The 13,976-nt window shown below is 39.5% G+C and overlaps 2 protein-coding genes across 6 annotated transcripts in view; one reads left to right on the forward strand and one right to left on the reverse strand.

Annotated features, from left to right (window-relative positions):
- Positions 1–1,843: 1,843 nt before the first annotated feature.
- LEAP2 (liver enriched antimicrobial peptide 2) lies at positions 1,844–4,706 on the forward strand. Its single transcript, XM_038415022.2, has 3 exons — positions 1,844–2,178; positions 2,682–2,821; positions 4,345–4,706. The coding sequence occupies exons 1-3, from the start codon at positions 2,122–2,124 to the stop codon at positions 4,379–4,381; spliced, it is 234 nt and encodes a 77-aa protein (XP_038270950.1). The 5' UTR covers positions 1,844–2,121; the 3' UTR covers positions 4,382–4,706.
- Positions 4,707–6,095: 1,389 nt separating this feature from the next.
- The window catches only part of AFF4 (AF4/FMR2 family member 4), a 74,889-nt gene continuing 67,008 nt past the window's right edge, over positions 6,096–13,976 (reverse strand). For 4 of the 5 annotated variants that reach the window (XM_038412883.2, XM_043520111.1, XM_043520112.1 and 1 more), the window contains 3 exons: positions 13,553–13,596; positions 12,185–12,405; positions 6,096–11,516 (listed from right to left, as the gene is read on the reverse strand). In XM_038412883.2, coding sequence (XP_038268811.1) covers positions 11,398–11,516; positions 12,185–12,405; positions 13,553–13,596 — 384 coding nt within the window. In that variant the 3' untranslated portion in view covers positions 6,096–11,397. Of the gene's footprint in view, positions 11,517–12,184; positions 12,406–13,552; positions 13,597–13,976 lie in introns of those variants that run through there. The other variant, XM_043520113.1, reaches the window with a different exon arrangement.

A 13,976-nucleotide genomic window follows, 5' to 3' on the forward strand; every position in this document is an offset into this window, starting at 1 on the left:
GCAACTCTTGGGGACATCCTTACTCTTTAAGGACTAATGTGTTAGGACAGCAGTTCTCAAAGTTTAGCAACCCAAGGACCCCCATTTTGATTTAAAAATATTTGGAGACCCCCCAGGTCCCTTGCTCAGCCCCTAACCCGCCCCCTTCCCCAAGGCCATGGCCCTGTTCACTACATTCCCCCCCTCACTTACTTTCACCAGGCTGGGTAGGAGGTCTGGGTGCAGAGTGCAGGCTCAGGCCTGGGAGTTGCGGGAGAGGGTGTGAGCTCAGAGGGAGTTTGGGTGCAGGCCCTGGACTGGGGCAGGGAGTTAGGGTGTGGGAAGGGGTGAGGGGTGCAGTGCTTACCTCAGATAGCTCCCGAAAGCAACTGGCACATCCATCTGGCAGCGGGTCCTAGGCGGGGGCCCCGGAGGTCTCCACGCGCAGCCCCTGCCTGCAGGCACTGCCCCCATAGGCCACAATTCCCAGTCAATGGGAGCTACGGAGTCGGTGCTTGGGCTGGAGGTAGCATATGGAAACCCCCTTCGCCCCCCACCCTGAGGCTGCAGGGATGTACTGGCTGCTTCCAGGAGTGGCACAGACCCAGGGTCCCCACTCTTCACCCTCCCTCCCAGTGCCTCCTTCACGCCAGGGAAAGTGAAGGAGGCGCTGGGAGAGGGAGGGAGAGGAGTTCATCGGGGGCCCCATGGACCCCCTGGACTACCCTTGTAGACCCCTGGTTGAGAAATGCTGTATTAGGAGAAAGACTAATCCTAAAATCCATATAGGGAGGACAGGAGCTTAGTTTTAAATGGTCTCAGCTGAAAGATCCATACTTCGATATGCCAGATCTCAAGCCATGTAGATCATCATAAAGGATCTGGATAAAGTCTGCTGGCTTTTGATGCTGTAGTGTTGGTACAGGGTCTTTCAAAGCTAATTCTCATATACCTAGACCCTGTTCTCCATCTTATAAATATGCTACTTTTGATCAGGAAAAGTCTAGATGAGAAAGAAATCGCTGGAGTGGGAGGCAGAATATTTCCACTGCTGAGGGTTTCATCTCAGTCACTGCACAGGGCCATGGTAAAGATTCATTAGATACCAACTGCATTAATTTCAGCTCCAGCACTTTATTTAAAAGTATATTTTACACATAAAAAGAATGTGAGAGAAAGTGAGAGGCCTTGCCGTAGTCTGAATAGATCCCACTCTTACGCTTTCAGAAGCAGATATTGCTAGTAGTAGTTTACAATTGAATGTCAAGCTGACAGCAGTTTGAAGCCACCCTGCTGCCTCTTCCAGCCAATTAAATATCCACTTGTGCTAGCCCTCCTAGGTAAGCAACAACTATCTATCTATCTATCCATCCATCTATATATATACACACACACATACATACACACACACACACACACACACACACACACACAGCACCATGTACATTACCTTTGAATATTAATGCCCCGACTAACATTTATAATTATGCATTATGAATGAAAATCATGAAGTTCAAAGCCCTTCAGCATTAAAAAAAAGACTCAACACACCCCTCTGATGGTGGTATTATATAATAGTTGATGTGGAGAAACTGAGGCACACAGGTTAAATAATTTGCACAAGCTGTTTTAATGCACTAAAAGTGAGGAGCAGAATCAAACTCCCATCTTCCACTCTCAAGCTAAAACTATCAGACAATGCTTCCTCCCCTATTTAAAAAACCCACAACATTTTAAGTACTTGCAGCCATGGAAGTGAAAAGGTTACACCTGTAGCTCCTCAGTGAATACACTGGGGCCAATGAGGCCAACAACCCTTTTTTCAGGCAGGTACACAGCCTTAGGTTTAATAAAAAGTAACAGTTTGTACGATCAGTTTCCCTACATACTAAGTAAACATGTAAGAAAAGTAAATATAGTTTGCCAGATAGACCAACCTTGAACTAGGTGACTTTAGTAGACATTAACTTATTAAATTTCTCCTGGTCTCCAAGACGAACTTTGTACCTGTGACAACTGGCAGCTGATGCAAGATAGGGAATTGAGTCTATAAAAGTCTAGCTGAAAGGTTTGGAAAATTCATTCAGGAGTCCACCACCTTCCACGAATGCCTACTAGCAATTGGCAGCCTATCCAAAGAAGATGCAGTGTTTGAAAGTTACAGCTGTCTTATTACTTTGTGCAGCCCTACTTACCCAGGTAAGAGCAGAAGGAAACATTTTCATTTAAATGGTCAGGCAATTACTAAGATGAAAGTTTATGTGCTTGCATGCATAAAATGCTGAGCAGTATTTAGAGTTAATGGCAGAGTGTATCAAGTTACTTCAGCGAAGGCAGCACAAGCCAGGGGTCTGAGGGCAGCAGGAACCAGAAACTCTAGAGCTATTATCTCAGATCTGACACTAACAGTGTCAGTTTAGGCCAGTCATTTAGTGTGAAACATCAGTTTCTTCACCTATGAATGAGGATGGCTGCTTCTGTCCCATGAGTACTGGAGCACCTTAGTTACTTTTGATATAGAACTTTACAAACATACCATGCAAGTATACTTAAGAATGTTATGATCTGACTGCCAAATGAGGCATCTGTAAATAAGTTATTTGCTGAGACAGGTATTTGAAGTCCACTAAACCCAAGCTCAGACTAACTGTGGCAGGAAGCCACCATTCCTTCATGACCATTGTATTTCAATTTTGTTTCAGATACACTGTGCTTCCTTGCATCATCCAAGCTCTCAGCTAACAAGACAAAGGAGGATGACACCTTTCTGGAGAGGGATTTCCCTCAGACCCATAGGAGCCAAATGCAGGGATGATAGTGAATGTGTCTCTATGCTATGCAGGTAACTACTCATTCTCACATGTTTAAGGGAAGGATAAAGGCACAGGAATGTTTCACACCAGTGTGCAGGGGGAATTTTCACTGAATTATCCAATACTTGAGATGAAATTTTTACTGTATAGAAAGAATAGCTGCAGTAAGGGTTGGAACAATAGATTCAGCATTTTTCAAAATTAATTTTCTTAGTGCAAACTGCATGCAGAACAGTTCCTAGGAGTTCTATGGAGACAGGCAATGTTTTGTTTTTTTGTTTTTTGCTCTGCGCTACAAAGATTATATATTTTCTAATAAAGATGTTGCAATTTAGAAGCACTGGGCCCAAGATATTAGAGAGACAAGGGGGGTAAGGTAGTATCTTTTATTGGCCCAACTTCGGATGGTGAAAGACAAGCTTTTGAGCCTCACAGGGCTCTTCTTCAGGACTGGGAAAGGTACTCAGTGGCACAGCTAAATACAAGGTGGAACAGATTGTTTAGCGTAAGTAGTTACATTCTAAAAGACCATTCTTGCAGGACAGGACTTAAGTGATGACTGCTTTTTAGCTTTAAAAATCAATCCCCCTTCAAGCAGGTGGTGTCATTAAAAAGCAGCATCTCACAATAAAGGACAGACATTTTAATTTAGATGAGACTGATAAGGAGCTCAGAAGTCTGAATGTGAATTAGTCTATATTACTAGACACAAACCGAACAGGGCCTCTCTGCTGCCCTCCCTTTCCCATTTTGTTTAGATGTAGTTGGAGGAAGATACCAAAAACCAAAACTACTACTAAATAACTGAAGACAGACTCATATGGGAGAGCCCAGGCTGGTGGCAATGTGCCCAGCACCCTACACCCCCAATCTAGGAAGAGATGGGTATAGTGCTGAGGCAGTGCATACTGCATTCACAGTGGGAAGTGAATAGAAAGGATACCTTTTAGTAGATAAAAGAAGTCAAAATTGTTATTTTAGATGCATTTGTGAGAGGTTGTTTTAGACTACAGTTTAACAAAGCTGGTATGTTGCCCCTCAGCTTTTCAGAGATGCAAGAGCAGGTACAGAAAGATGCATATAGAAGGAAAAAGGGATTTCCACTATGCAGTAAGGCATTCAGCATTATCAGGGTTGTAGTCAAAGGACAGGCAGGTGTTCTTGAGCCAGTGTGCAAAGCAAGAAAGCAAAGCCACCAAGCCAGGCAAACCAAACCCTGTGCATTTCATCTGCCGAGAAACTGATTTCAGGTCATCACTTTTTACAATACAATACAATTTTTGAAAGAAGACTGCCCTAGAAATCAAACAATCCCTCCCTGCCAATGTGAGTCATTGATAGCATCATTATTCCCTAAAAAGTGCTTTCAGGCTGTGCAGAAGTAAGATTTGAGAACTATTGAAAGAGTACACACCAGATTTACTTTAAATTCTAGTTACAGAAAGAGCTAAACGAAATGAACTATGCTATGTGCATGTGTACACTGGGCTGAGACCTACATAACTACATCAGCCCAGGCCTTTAATGATTAATACCATGTCTTTTTTTGCAGGAAGACTCGCTGTTCCCTAAGAATTTCCCGTGAGTGAGCTGTCACTAAGGAGAAGAAAATATTGTTACCTCTTACAATGTTCAACCTTATATATAAAATATTTATTAACTATTCTTAAGTTAGGACATTTTGAATTATGCAATTGCATATATTTAATATTTTTCAGACAAACGTGATATATGAAATGATGTAGGGCATTTCATGAAAGCTGAAAGCATGCACTGGTCTAGACTGCACCTTCTGATGACAAGCTCAATAAAAGACCTTGCATCTTAGGTTTTTTTTTTTTTTTTTTTTTTAAATTGTTCACATTGTATGTTTTTTTCTATATGATAAACAAAGATTTGTATTTAGCAAACAGACTTGCTCTGTCTTGTGTCCAATGAACAAAAAGTCACAATGGAGGGTGCAAGCTGGGGAGGCATTCCCGAAAGAGCGGGGGGAGGCAAACTTTTTGGCCTGAGAGCCACGATCGGGTTTCCGAAATTGTATGGAGGACTGGTTAGGGGAGGCTGTGCCTTCTCAAACAGCCAGGCATGGCCCAGCCCCCGCCCCATATCTGACCCCACCTGTTCCCTGAGAGCCCCCCTCCCCCCCGGGACCCCTGCCCTATCCATCCCTCCCTGTCCCCTAACCGCCCTCACTGGCCCATCCAACCCCTCCTCTCATTCCAGACTGCCCCCCGCAGGACTCCTGCCCCATCCAACCACCCCTGGAACCCCTGCCCCTGACTGCCCCACGCCACCCCATTCACCCCCCCCCGGGACCCTGCCCCCATTCAACCCCCATTCCCCACCCTCTAACCACCCCGACCCCTATCCACACCTCCCTGCCCACCACCCCAAACTCCCCTATCCTCTATCCAACCCCCCTGCTCCATTACCACACTGCCTGGAGCACCAGTGGCTGGCAGCGCTACAGCTGCGCTGCCCAGAGCGCCGTGCTGCCTGGCTGGAGCCAGGCACACCACTGCACAGCACAGAGTACCAGGTCAGGCTGCGGCTCTGCAGCTATGCTGCCCAGCAAAAGCTCGCAGCCCCCCCCCCCCCCCCGTCCGCCCAGAGCATTGTGCCAGCAATGCAGTGACCTGAGGCTGCGGGGGAGGGGCTGGGAGCTAGCCTCCCGGGCCAGGATCTCAGGAGCCAGGCAGGAAGGTCCCGCAGGCCAGATGTGGCTCATGGGCTGTAGTCTGCCCACCTCTGTGAATGTGTTAATGTGCAGCTGGACTATGGACATTTTACCCTTTGGCCTGGTGAGCGAATAAACCAATCATCTTTCCTCCCACTGATACCAGCCAACAGTTCTCAGGCAAGCAGCCCTTCTGAGAACGGGAACAGAGAGTGAGCAATCTTATTAAACAAGAGCCTCAAAACAGCAGATTCCTTCAATACTCCAGTGTTCCCAATGGTATTTGGAAGAAAACAAATCTATTGCTGCCAAACTGCTCAAATCAAGTAAGAGCAAGTTTAACTGAGTAACTATTTCAGGTTTGATCAGATTAATTTTAAGTATTTCAGTGACTATCACGTTTGCACGCTAATCAACAGGGCTGAAAGAAACAAAACCACTTCCACTGAATCAAGTGAAATATCAAAATAAGTCTAGTGCCACCTGCATAACAGATACTCTTCTCCCTCGTCATACATGGCAACAGGTAGATATTGAGAGGGCATGAGGACCCCAGAGAACTGAGTTGGAAGATGGAATACCACTGAGGAGGAACCCTACACAAGATAAAAGCACAGTGTTTATAAAGTTTAATACAGAAAATCTATTTGATATTTATTAAACTTAGTTTCTCCAGTTACAGTTTTGCATTGTACAAAGCATTTTAATGACACAGTAGTTAAAAAGATCTTTACAAATTGAAATGTGATACCCTTTTCTCCAAATATTTTAATTGCCATAAATTTGTTTAAAAATACACATTAAACGCATGTTTCAGACACTAAACTTTCTATAATCTCAATACCACAAAATACATAGAATATACTATACAGATGTGGAAAAATCTAGTTAGTATATAATACTTTGCTCACCATTAACAGCTTTATTACGTGAAATGCACATACTGACTTAGAAATCCTAATTTTGAGCCTCAAAGTACCCTTTGAAATTTCAAATGTATTGCAACAAATAAAATCACAGTTTAATTTTTTTTTTTTTTTTTTTTTTTTGTAAGTTTTGGTTGAAGACCGATGCCTAGAAACAAAATGTAAGACATGGACTTGTTATGTACGAAGCATAGGATAGAGACATCCCGTCATTAACAGTACCTTTCTGCATGATTAACAAGGGCTTTGAAGTGGTAGGTTAAAAGTTACCTTCCCCTGCCCTACCCAACCCTCCTCAAAAGAAAAAACAACCCTTCTTCACCAAATAATAATAATTTCAAATAAGATAAAGGATCTTTAATAAATATATAAGCACTTTATCCTCCATATACAAAATTTCTTCAAACCATTTAAAAGGGGGACAAGATACAGACGTCAGTCACTGTGCTTGAAAAAGTCATGTCTGGTCCTTTTAGTTGAACTTTCAGATATTTAATGCCAATGCAGCCAACAAATAAGGGCTACAATACTTGTGTACCTAACTGCATGATTTCTTATGGTTATATCTAAAAAATTCAAGACTGGGAACTTTTCATTCCAATTTGCCAGTATTGACTCCATTAATAAATATGGAGTTACATCAATTGGAATGGATGTATTTCTGTTAACTTTCCAGATAGAATTAAAGCAGGTAAAAAAAGTTTACATGAGGATAGCCTATATAAACTATCCTGAAGCAGCACTTCAAACTGCTCAACATAGTGTATTCAATTTAATTTCAGCTGAATATTAGAAAAGAGAAAGAGCTAATGCTGTCATTCTCTAAGACTGTTCTACAAACTGGCCATGCTCATTTCTCTAGCATCCTCAATAATTTTCACTATGAGACAAGAATCTAGTTTTATTTTTATAGCTACCCCCGCTCTTTCCTCCTAACACTGCTATGTTTAAATGGCATCACAGACAAAACTCCTTCAAAAATAATGTGATTTGACAACATGATTCTTTTTGTACTTCCATCTCCAGGAAATCAGTCCTCTTAGAATAGTCTGTGTTTGTCTAACAGAGTTGCTTAGCAAAAGCTTTGGCTCCTCTTTGTTTAAAGATATCCAAGATTGGCTTGTGTTGGAAATATACAGCTTTCCATAATACTGATTCACTAGACCTAAAGTAATTCAATCTTCGACCTAAATATTTATGAAATATTTGGTAGGGCGCTAACCAATGATTTGAAAGTTACTTGCTCCCCAATGGGTAAATTAATTCAAACTTGACTTGCTCAGGCCCTTTTGTAACTGTTTTAATATAAACACTGCAATGACAGTACATTTTTCTGCTAGGTAAACAAAATATTAAATTAAGCAAAGGTAGTCTCCTTCCACTGGTTTGGCAAACTACACAGTTGCATGCCTAAGGATTTATTTCACTTGCCCCAGGCAAGTATGAAATTATATTCATAAAAGTACTGACTCTATATGTTGGGGTCATTCATAAATACATTTTAGGGTGTTTTTTTTTTTAATCACAGCAATCAAGCCTCAGCAATCTAAAAGAATATACATTGCACTCCTGTATAACATCAAGATTCATCACCAGTAAGATGGTGATTCAGCACTCAGTTTAATAAATAATATATCAATATAATCAGTTGCACTATAATCTAAAAACAAGTATAATATACTTTTGACAGACTGAGTTCATACACACACACACACACACACACACACACACACACTAAAGACACATACAATACAAATTGCATACTGCCGTCAAAGACAAAAAAAGAGCCATCCAATGTGCTCTGTTTTACGGCTAATATTTCAAATCAAAATAAATCATGGGCTATTTTGTTCTGGTGTCCTGCAGGCTCATTTACAGTTATAAATGATGCAACTTGTCATTTCGGAACCTGAAAATTTGACAGCATATTCAAAATAATTTCATGTCTGAGCAAGCCTAGTCTGATTATTAAGCCTTTTTTTTTAATTTTTTTATTTTTTAAAAAAAAGGTTCACCACTGGGAGGATTGGGGTGGATGTGGAGGAATGAATAAAAACAACACCACTGATGTGTGTTAAAATATAACCATATAGGGAACCCTTAGTATCAGGAGTTAAGGATTCCTTCATGGTAAGACACTGTGCAACTTGCATTAGTGCTCAAATGACATGCGTTTCCCATATTGCTGCTTAAAGGTTAAAAAAGACAGGTTTTGTTAGCCTGCATTTTGGCAGAGAGATGAACGCTTATGAGCTATTTTCATTTTGTTTTAGCTACTCTATCAGGCAAAATAAAATTCTCTCTCTCTCTCTTTCTCTGAAGCAATGGGTAAATCTCAAGTTAGATATGATTTTGGAATTGTCAAACTGAGTTTAATCCATTTGAAATGGCATAAGTCAATGGAGGAGTTTGTTTTTTAAAAAGACCACTGCATACGTCTTACACAGATAGAAAACCTGGGACAATACTCCAGAAGGATTTCACCAGAACGTATACTATTTAGGCAGGACTCTACCTGCCAGTTCAGATCCTCATTTTGACAGACTGTAAAGAGTCTTCTAGATTTTTTAGACAAACATTTAGAATCCATTGGTCTGGAGCTAAGTGATACACTAAACTGGTCTCTTGAAAAATGTACCATGCAAAGATACTGATGAGACTCTAGTTAAGAAAAAACAACATTCCCAGAGATGAGACCATTCCTGCCTACATCAATGGTAACGGTGCACATAACGGAGCAAGCTAGAAACAGCATGCTGGCTACTGCAACCCTATACAAAAATAAAATTTAAAAAAAATACATACAATGCAGCTTCTAAGAAGGTATTTTTACATAGCGTCAAAAGTGTGCTAGGCACTTTAGAGTATTACAAAGGAAAAATAGTTGACAGTGTCCCATTAACCAAGATGCAGAGTTTGAGAGTAAAGAAAGTTCCATCTCTAATAGTGAACACAGAGAAACTAACTTACATAGTGATTCAAATAAAAAGGGTACTCAAACAGACCTGAATGTAGACTGAAGTATAATGGGGAAAGTCATAGGTTGACTGTCTCCATTTGCATGTAGCAAACTTTTCTGGAAGTACAAATAATGTTGGAACACAAAGGAAGCTCTACGAATATGCAGCTACAATTTAGTCAAGTTACTAATTTGCAAAACTTCTTAACTCTTAAAGCCCATAGGACATACTGCAGTACTAAGTAGCGTAGAATTCTATTCCTTCTTTTGAGGTTGCCATCATTTTGGCACTTACACAACTACACACAAATTTAGTGCAATAATTTTCCTGAACATGCACGTTCACATCTGGTACAAAAAAAGGGGGCAATGGGAAATAAAAACAAAGCAGCATTCCATAATACCACTCTAAAGGGTTCAGAGTTTGACTCTTTAAAAGGAGACCACTGTAACAGGAAGTCAGTTTCTATGACACACGCTAGAATGTTGAAAAAGAAATGGAATTTTACCAAAAGTACTGCAGAAGACCAACTCCATACAGTATACATGGTCCTGCTGTAAAACTTCATCTTGTAAACAGTTCATAAAATCTTCATCTAAAAGTAAGGCGTAAGGCACACCAGACATGATGGGGCACTAAGCAATATTGAAAGAAATATAATTTTTAACCTTTTACTCAGACAATAATAACCTTATGTGGAAAGGTATTTTGGATTACAACTTCTTAAAAGCAGCCACTTGGAACTCAATGCAGGATTCTTGTTGCACCAACATACTTCTAAAGTGAATATTCTGCTCCCCTAAAACATCTAATATTAACGGGGGCCTCCATTAACATGGGGCTAAACAGAAGTTTTAAATAAATTCTACATCAGAACAGTTTCACAATGTCTCTGTGAAAGATGTGCTCTGCCCCCCACAATGGCCATTATCATGTGATAGTGTCCATCAATTAGCAGACCCCAAAAAGGAAAAGATGGATCTTTTTATCACCTTTTTATGATTTTTGGTTTCCCAGTCAATGGAAATGATACAAACAGCTCTAATAGGAATAATTTATCTGTTCTTTCAACTGTTCAGTTGGCTGCTTCAGTAAGCGTCAAACAACGACAAACAAGGAGACAAAACCTGTTTTAAATGGAGATATAAAAAAGCACAAGATTGTCCATTTATGAAACATTTCCAGTATGCACCTATCAGAGACTGAAGCTCATTCTCACACCACTTCCATATTGCATTAAATGCAAGTTTACTGTAATGTTTTGTGATTGCTATAGTGTTAACCAAGTGTTCTGAAATTGTACGGAAAAAACAATCCAAGTTAGACATAACTAAATATCTTTCCATATACATCTCTTATATTTTCATTTAACTGAAATATCTTAATGTGTAGAAGAATATCTCTGGAACTTCTCAAAATTTAGTACAAATTCTGCAATAATAAAACTGTACTTATTTAAGATTTGAGTCATAGGCATTAGGCATGAAAAACGGTGTCCCTACACTTTAGAACCCATCAACCCTCATTTTCTTTTACAAGCACTACCACCACAAGACATTACAGAGTAACAAGCTCACGCAGTACTTAAATAAAGTGTCTACATTTAATCTCTGCTAAGTACTTGATGGGTAAGTTTATAGGAAAAAAATAGCTAAGTCTTAAAAGAGCCCATAACTGGGCTTGGTAAAAATTTTTAAAAACAAATGAAAATAAATAGGATTTAAAACTGATTAGTTATGTATTATTGACTGGAATTCCAATCTCACTACAGAGCAGTGAAGCCATATCTTAATATGTAGCCAATTTTAAAATATTTAAATAACTTAAAAATGAGAATACTGAAGAAGTCCATTAACATGATGTGGTTTGGAGTTAAACACACAGAGGAGGATGGGAGAGGTGAAAGCATTCCTTGCTTTTAGTGTCAACTAAGCAATGTGTTATGGCAGTCTTCCTTATTGACATGACACAGTGTTGTGGAGAAAATCAGAGGCAGCAAGAAAAGTGTGTTCTACTTTTGATTCCTTCAGTTCAAGATATCACTTAGCATCCAGACGCAACCAATGTAATCCCTGTCGGGTGTAACGCACTAGGTCTGTCATGATGCTCGAATTAAAGATCAGAGGGCCCATAACTTTATCCAGTTCAGCAAAGAACTCTAGAATGACACAAGAAAACAAATCAAACTATGCACACACACAGTCACATTGACTTCTCTTTGAAGAATGTGGTACTGAGGAGGAATCCACCTATGACATACTAACAAATATTACACATCTCTCACAGACAACACCAGGGGAGAGAGAAGAGGTGGAAGGAGGTGAAAATGGTACAGGAACGAAAGGGAAAAAAGGTTTCTTTCCATTTATTCTTTTAGAGACAATTTCCAATAGAAAACTAAACATTTTTGTAATAAAATGATTGACAGGAACTAATGGAAAAGGGTTTGCACTGAAGTTAAACAGTCTCAGAAGCGGTGAGCTCCCTCTCAAACAAATTTGCATATTCATTAAATACATTTTTAGAAATGGAAATCTGAGTCCATCATTGTAAACTAAGTTATATCAAATCCCAAAAATTATATCTGGCTATATATTGCCAGTGTGAGGCTTATTTATACCATTCAGAACCAAGATCATAGGAGAAGTCTGAGATATTACTGAAAATCTAAGGCAATAATCATCCATCTTTCCCTACAGCAAAACACCAACTGACAAAACATCCCTGGTGTACTATTAGCAGATTCTCTCAATGTGAAATATCTACTAGCATTTATGGCACAATTCAACACATTTCATTTTACAGTCAGATTCTACCAAGTCTTACCTCTTTGCTCTTTAGAAAGCTGTTCAGCTTGGTCCCAAATTTCAGTGGCATAGAGAAAGTTGGATGTAACCTGGACATAGCTGGCTGCCATCTGGTGGATTCTCTGTGGAATAGTCACAGAAGAACTGCTCCCTGAAGGGTTGGTTGCCCCCGAAGAGTAATTCCCTGAATTTCCTGGAGATAGCTTCGGAGATACCGGAGATGGCATACCAACAGGTTTGCTAGTTTAAAAAAAAAAAATAAAAAAAAAACACAAGCAAGATTTTTAAAATACAAAATGTAAAAATATGTATGTATCTGACACATCAAGCTGCATAATTTATTAATCTGGAATTATAATAGTTTGTACTTCTATAGGACCTTCCATCCTTGGATCTCTCTTTACTTACATTTAATAAAGAAACCAAGAAGTTTAAGTGACGTGCCCAAGGTCACATGAAGTCTGCATCAGAGCTGGGAACAGCATCCAAGGCTTTGAGTTCTGTGGTTTAACCTTATGACCAAACTTCCTCACCATTTAATTTAATCATTTTATAGAGGAATGTTTAATAAATGTAAGTTTTAAGGAATGCACTTAAAAGAAACCCGAAAAGAATCAGAACCATAAGAATGGCTATATTGCCATACATATTAGATTTTCAAATTTTTAATAGGTTGAGAAATTTCAAATTTTAGACTGTTACTTCAGATTTATATGTTCTCTGACTACACAGAACACAGATAAATATATCTAAATACTACTCTGAGGGTTTAAACAATACAAGTAAATTGCTCCCTATGTTTTCCCATGGAGTTGTTGCGTTTTGAATATATTGTCGCAAGCTCAAATGGTTCCAGGCCAGGCATTTTACGAAGTCTATTGTCCTCTTAATGCTGGGGGTGAGTGAGTGAGTACAGAACCCATTGAAATTAGAGTTGTGTATTAATTCCGTACAGGAGGCTACTGCAGTAAGGAGTTATTTAAAATCACACTTGGAGTACTTTCAAGGACAGCAGTGTTTTAAAACATTTATCTGAACAATTAAATGAACACATTTAACAGTTCATCCAACACATAGCTGAAGCCTGGATCCTTGCAACAGTACAACTGGCTAATGGGACTTCAGATAAAATTATATAACATGAGTAAACAGTGACTTTATAAACCTTGCATAGGCACTTTATTGTACATAAATTGAGATATAGGAAATAGTTTTCACTTTAATTGTTGAGAATTTGGTTCTCACAGGAAAGACATCTAGCTAGTTTATCAATCATTGAATTCAGCACCTGCAGATTATTTTCTTCCATTCCCTCTCCCCCTCCAGATTTAAAATGTCTAAATCAAGAAGGAAAATAGTTAAATGTACAAGTTACAAAGCTGCTTACCTTCCCATGCCAGGTGACGGTGCTTGAGAGTTATTATAGGAATTCTGTTTGGGAAAAATAAGTTTGCGGGGTGATTTCCAAGGGCACGTTAATTGCTCATTAAAACAGGTTTTACAAATGGATACATTTCTTTGTGCTAAGCAAAAGTCTGAACCAGTATGGGAGAATCACTTTAAATTTGGACAAAACATCCAATTTTAGTACTGACAAACTAAGGCACCAAGAATTCAAGTGATCTGTCTATGGTACATAGCAAACCAGTAAAAGAGCTGGGATTAGAACTCAGGTCTCCTAACTTAATTTCTTCCATTAACCACTAGACTATTGCCTCTGGTGGCAAGTTTTATATTTATTCCAATCTTCTCCTTTTAACAGCAACATGAAAGCTGTTAACACTGGCATTGAGCAATTAGACTCTTTCCTC

Source organism: Dermochelys coriacea, chromosome 8 (assembly GCF_009764565.3).
Source record: "Dermochelys coriacea isolate rDerCor1 chromosome 8, rDerCor1.pri.v4, whole genome shotgun sequence".
NCBI classification, from domain to species: Eukaryota; Metazoa; Chordata; order Testudines; family Dermochelyidae; genus Dermochelys; species Dermochelys coriacea.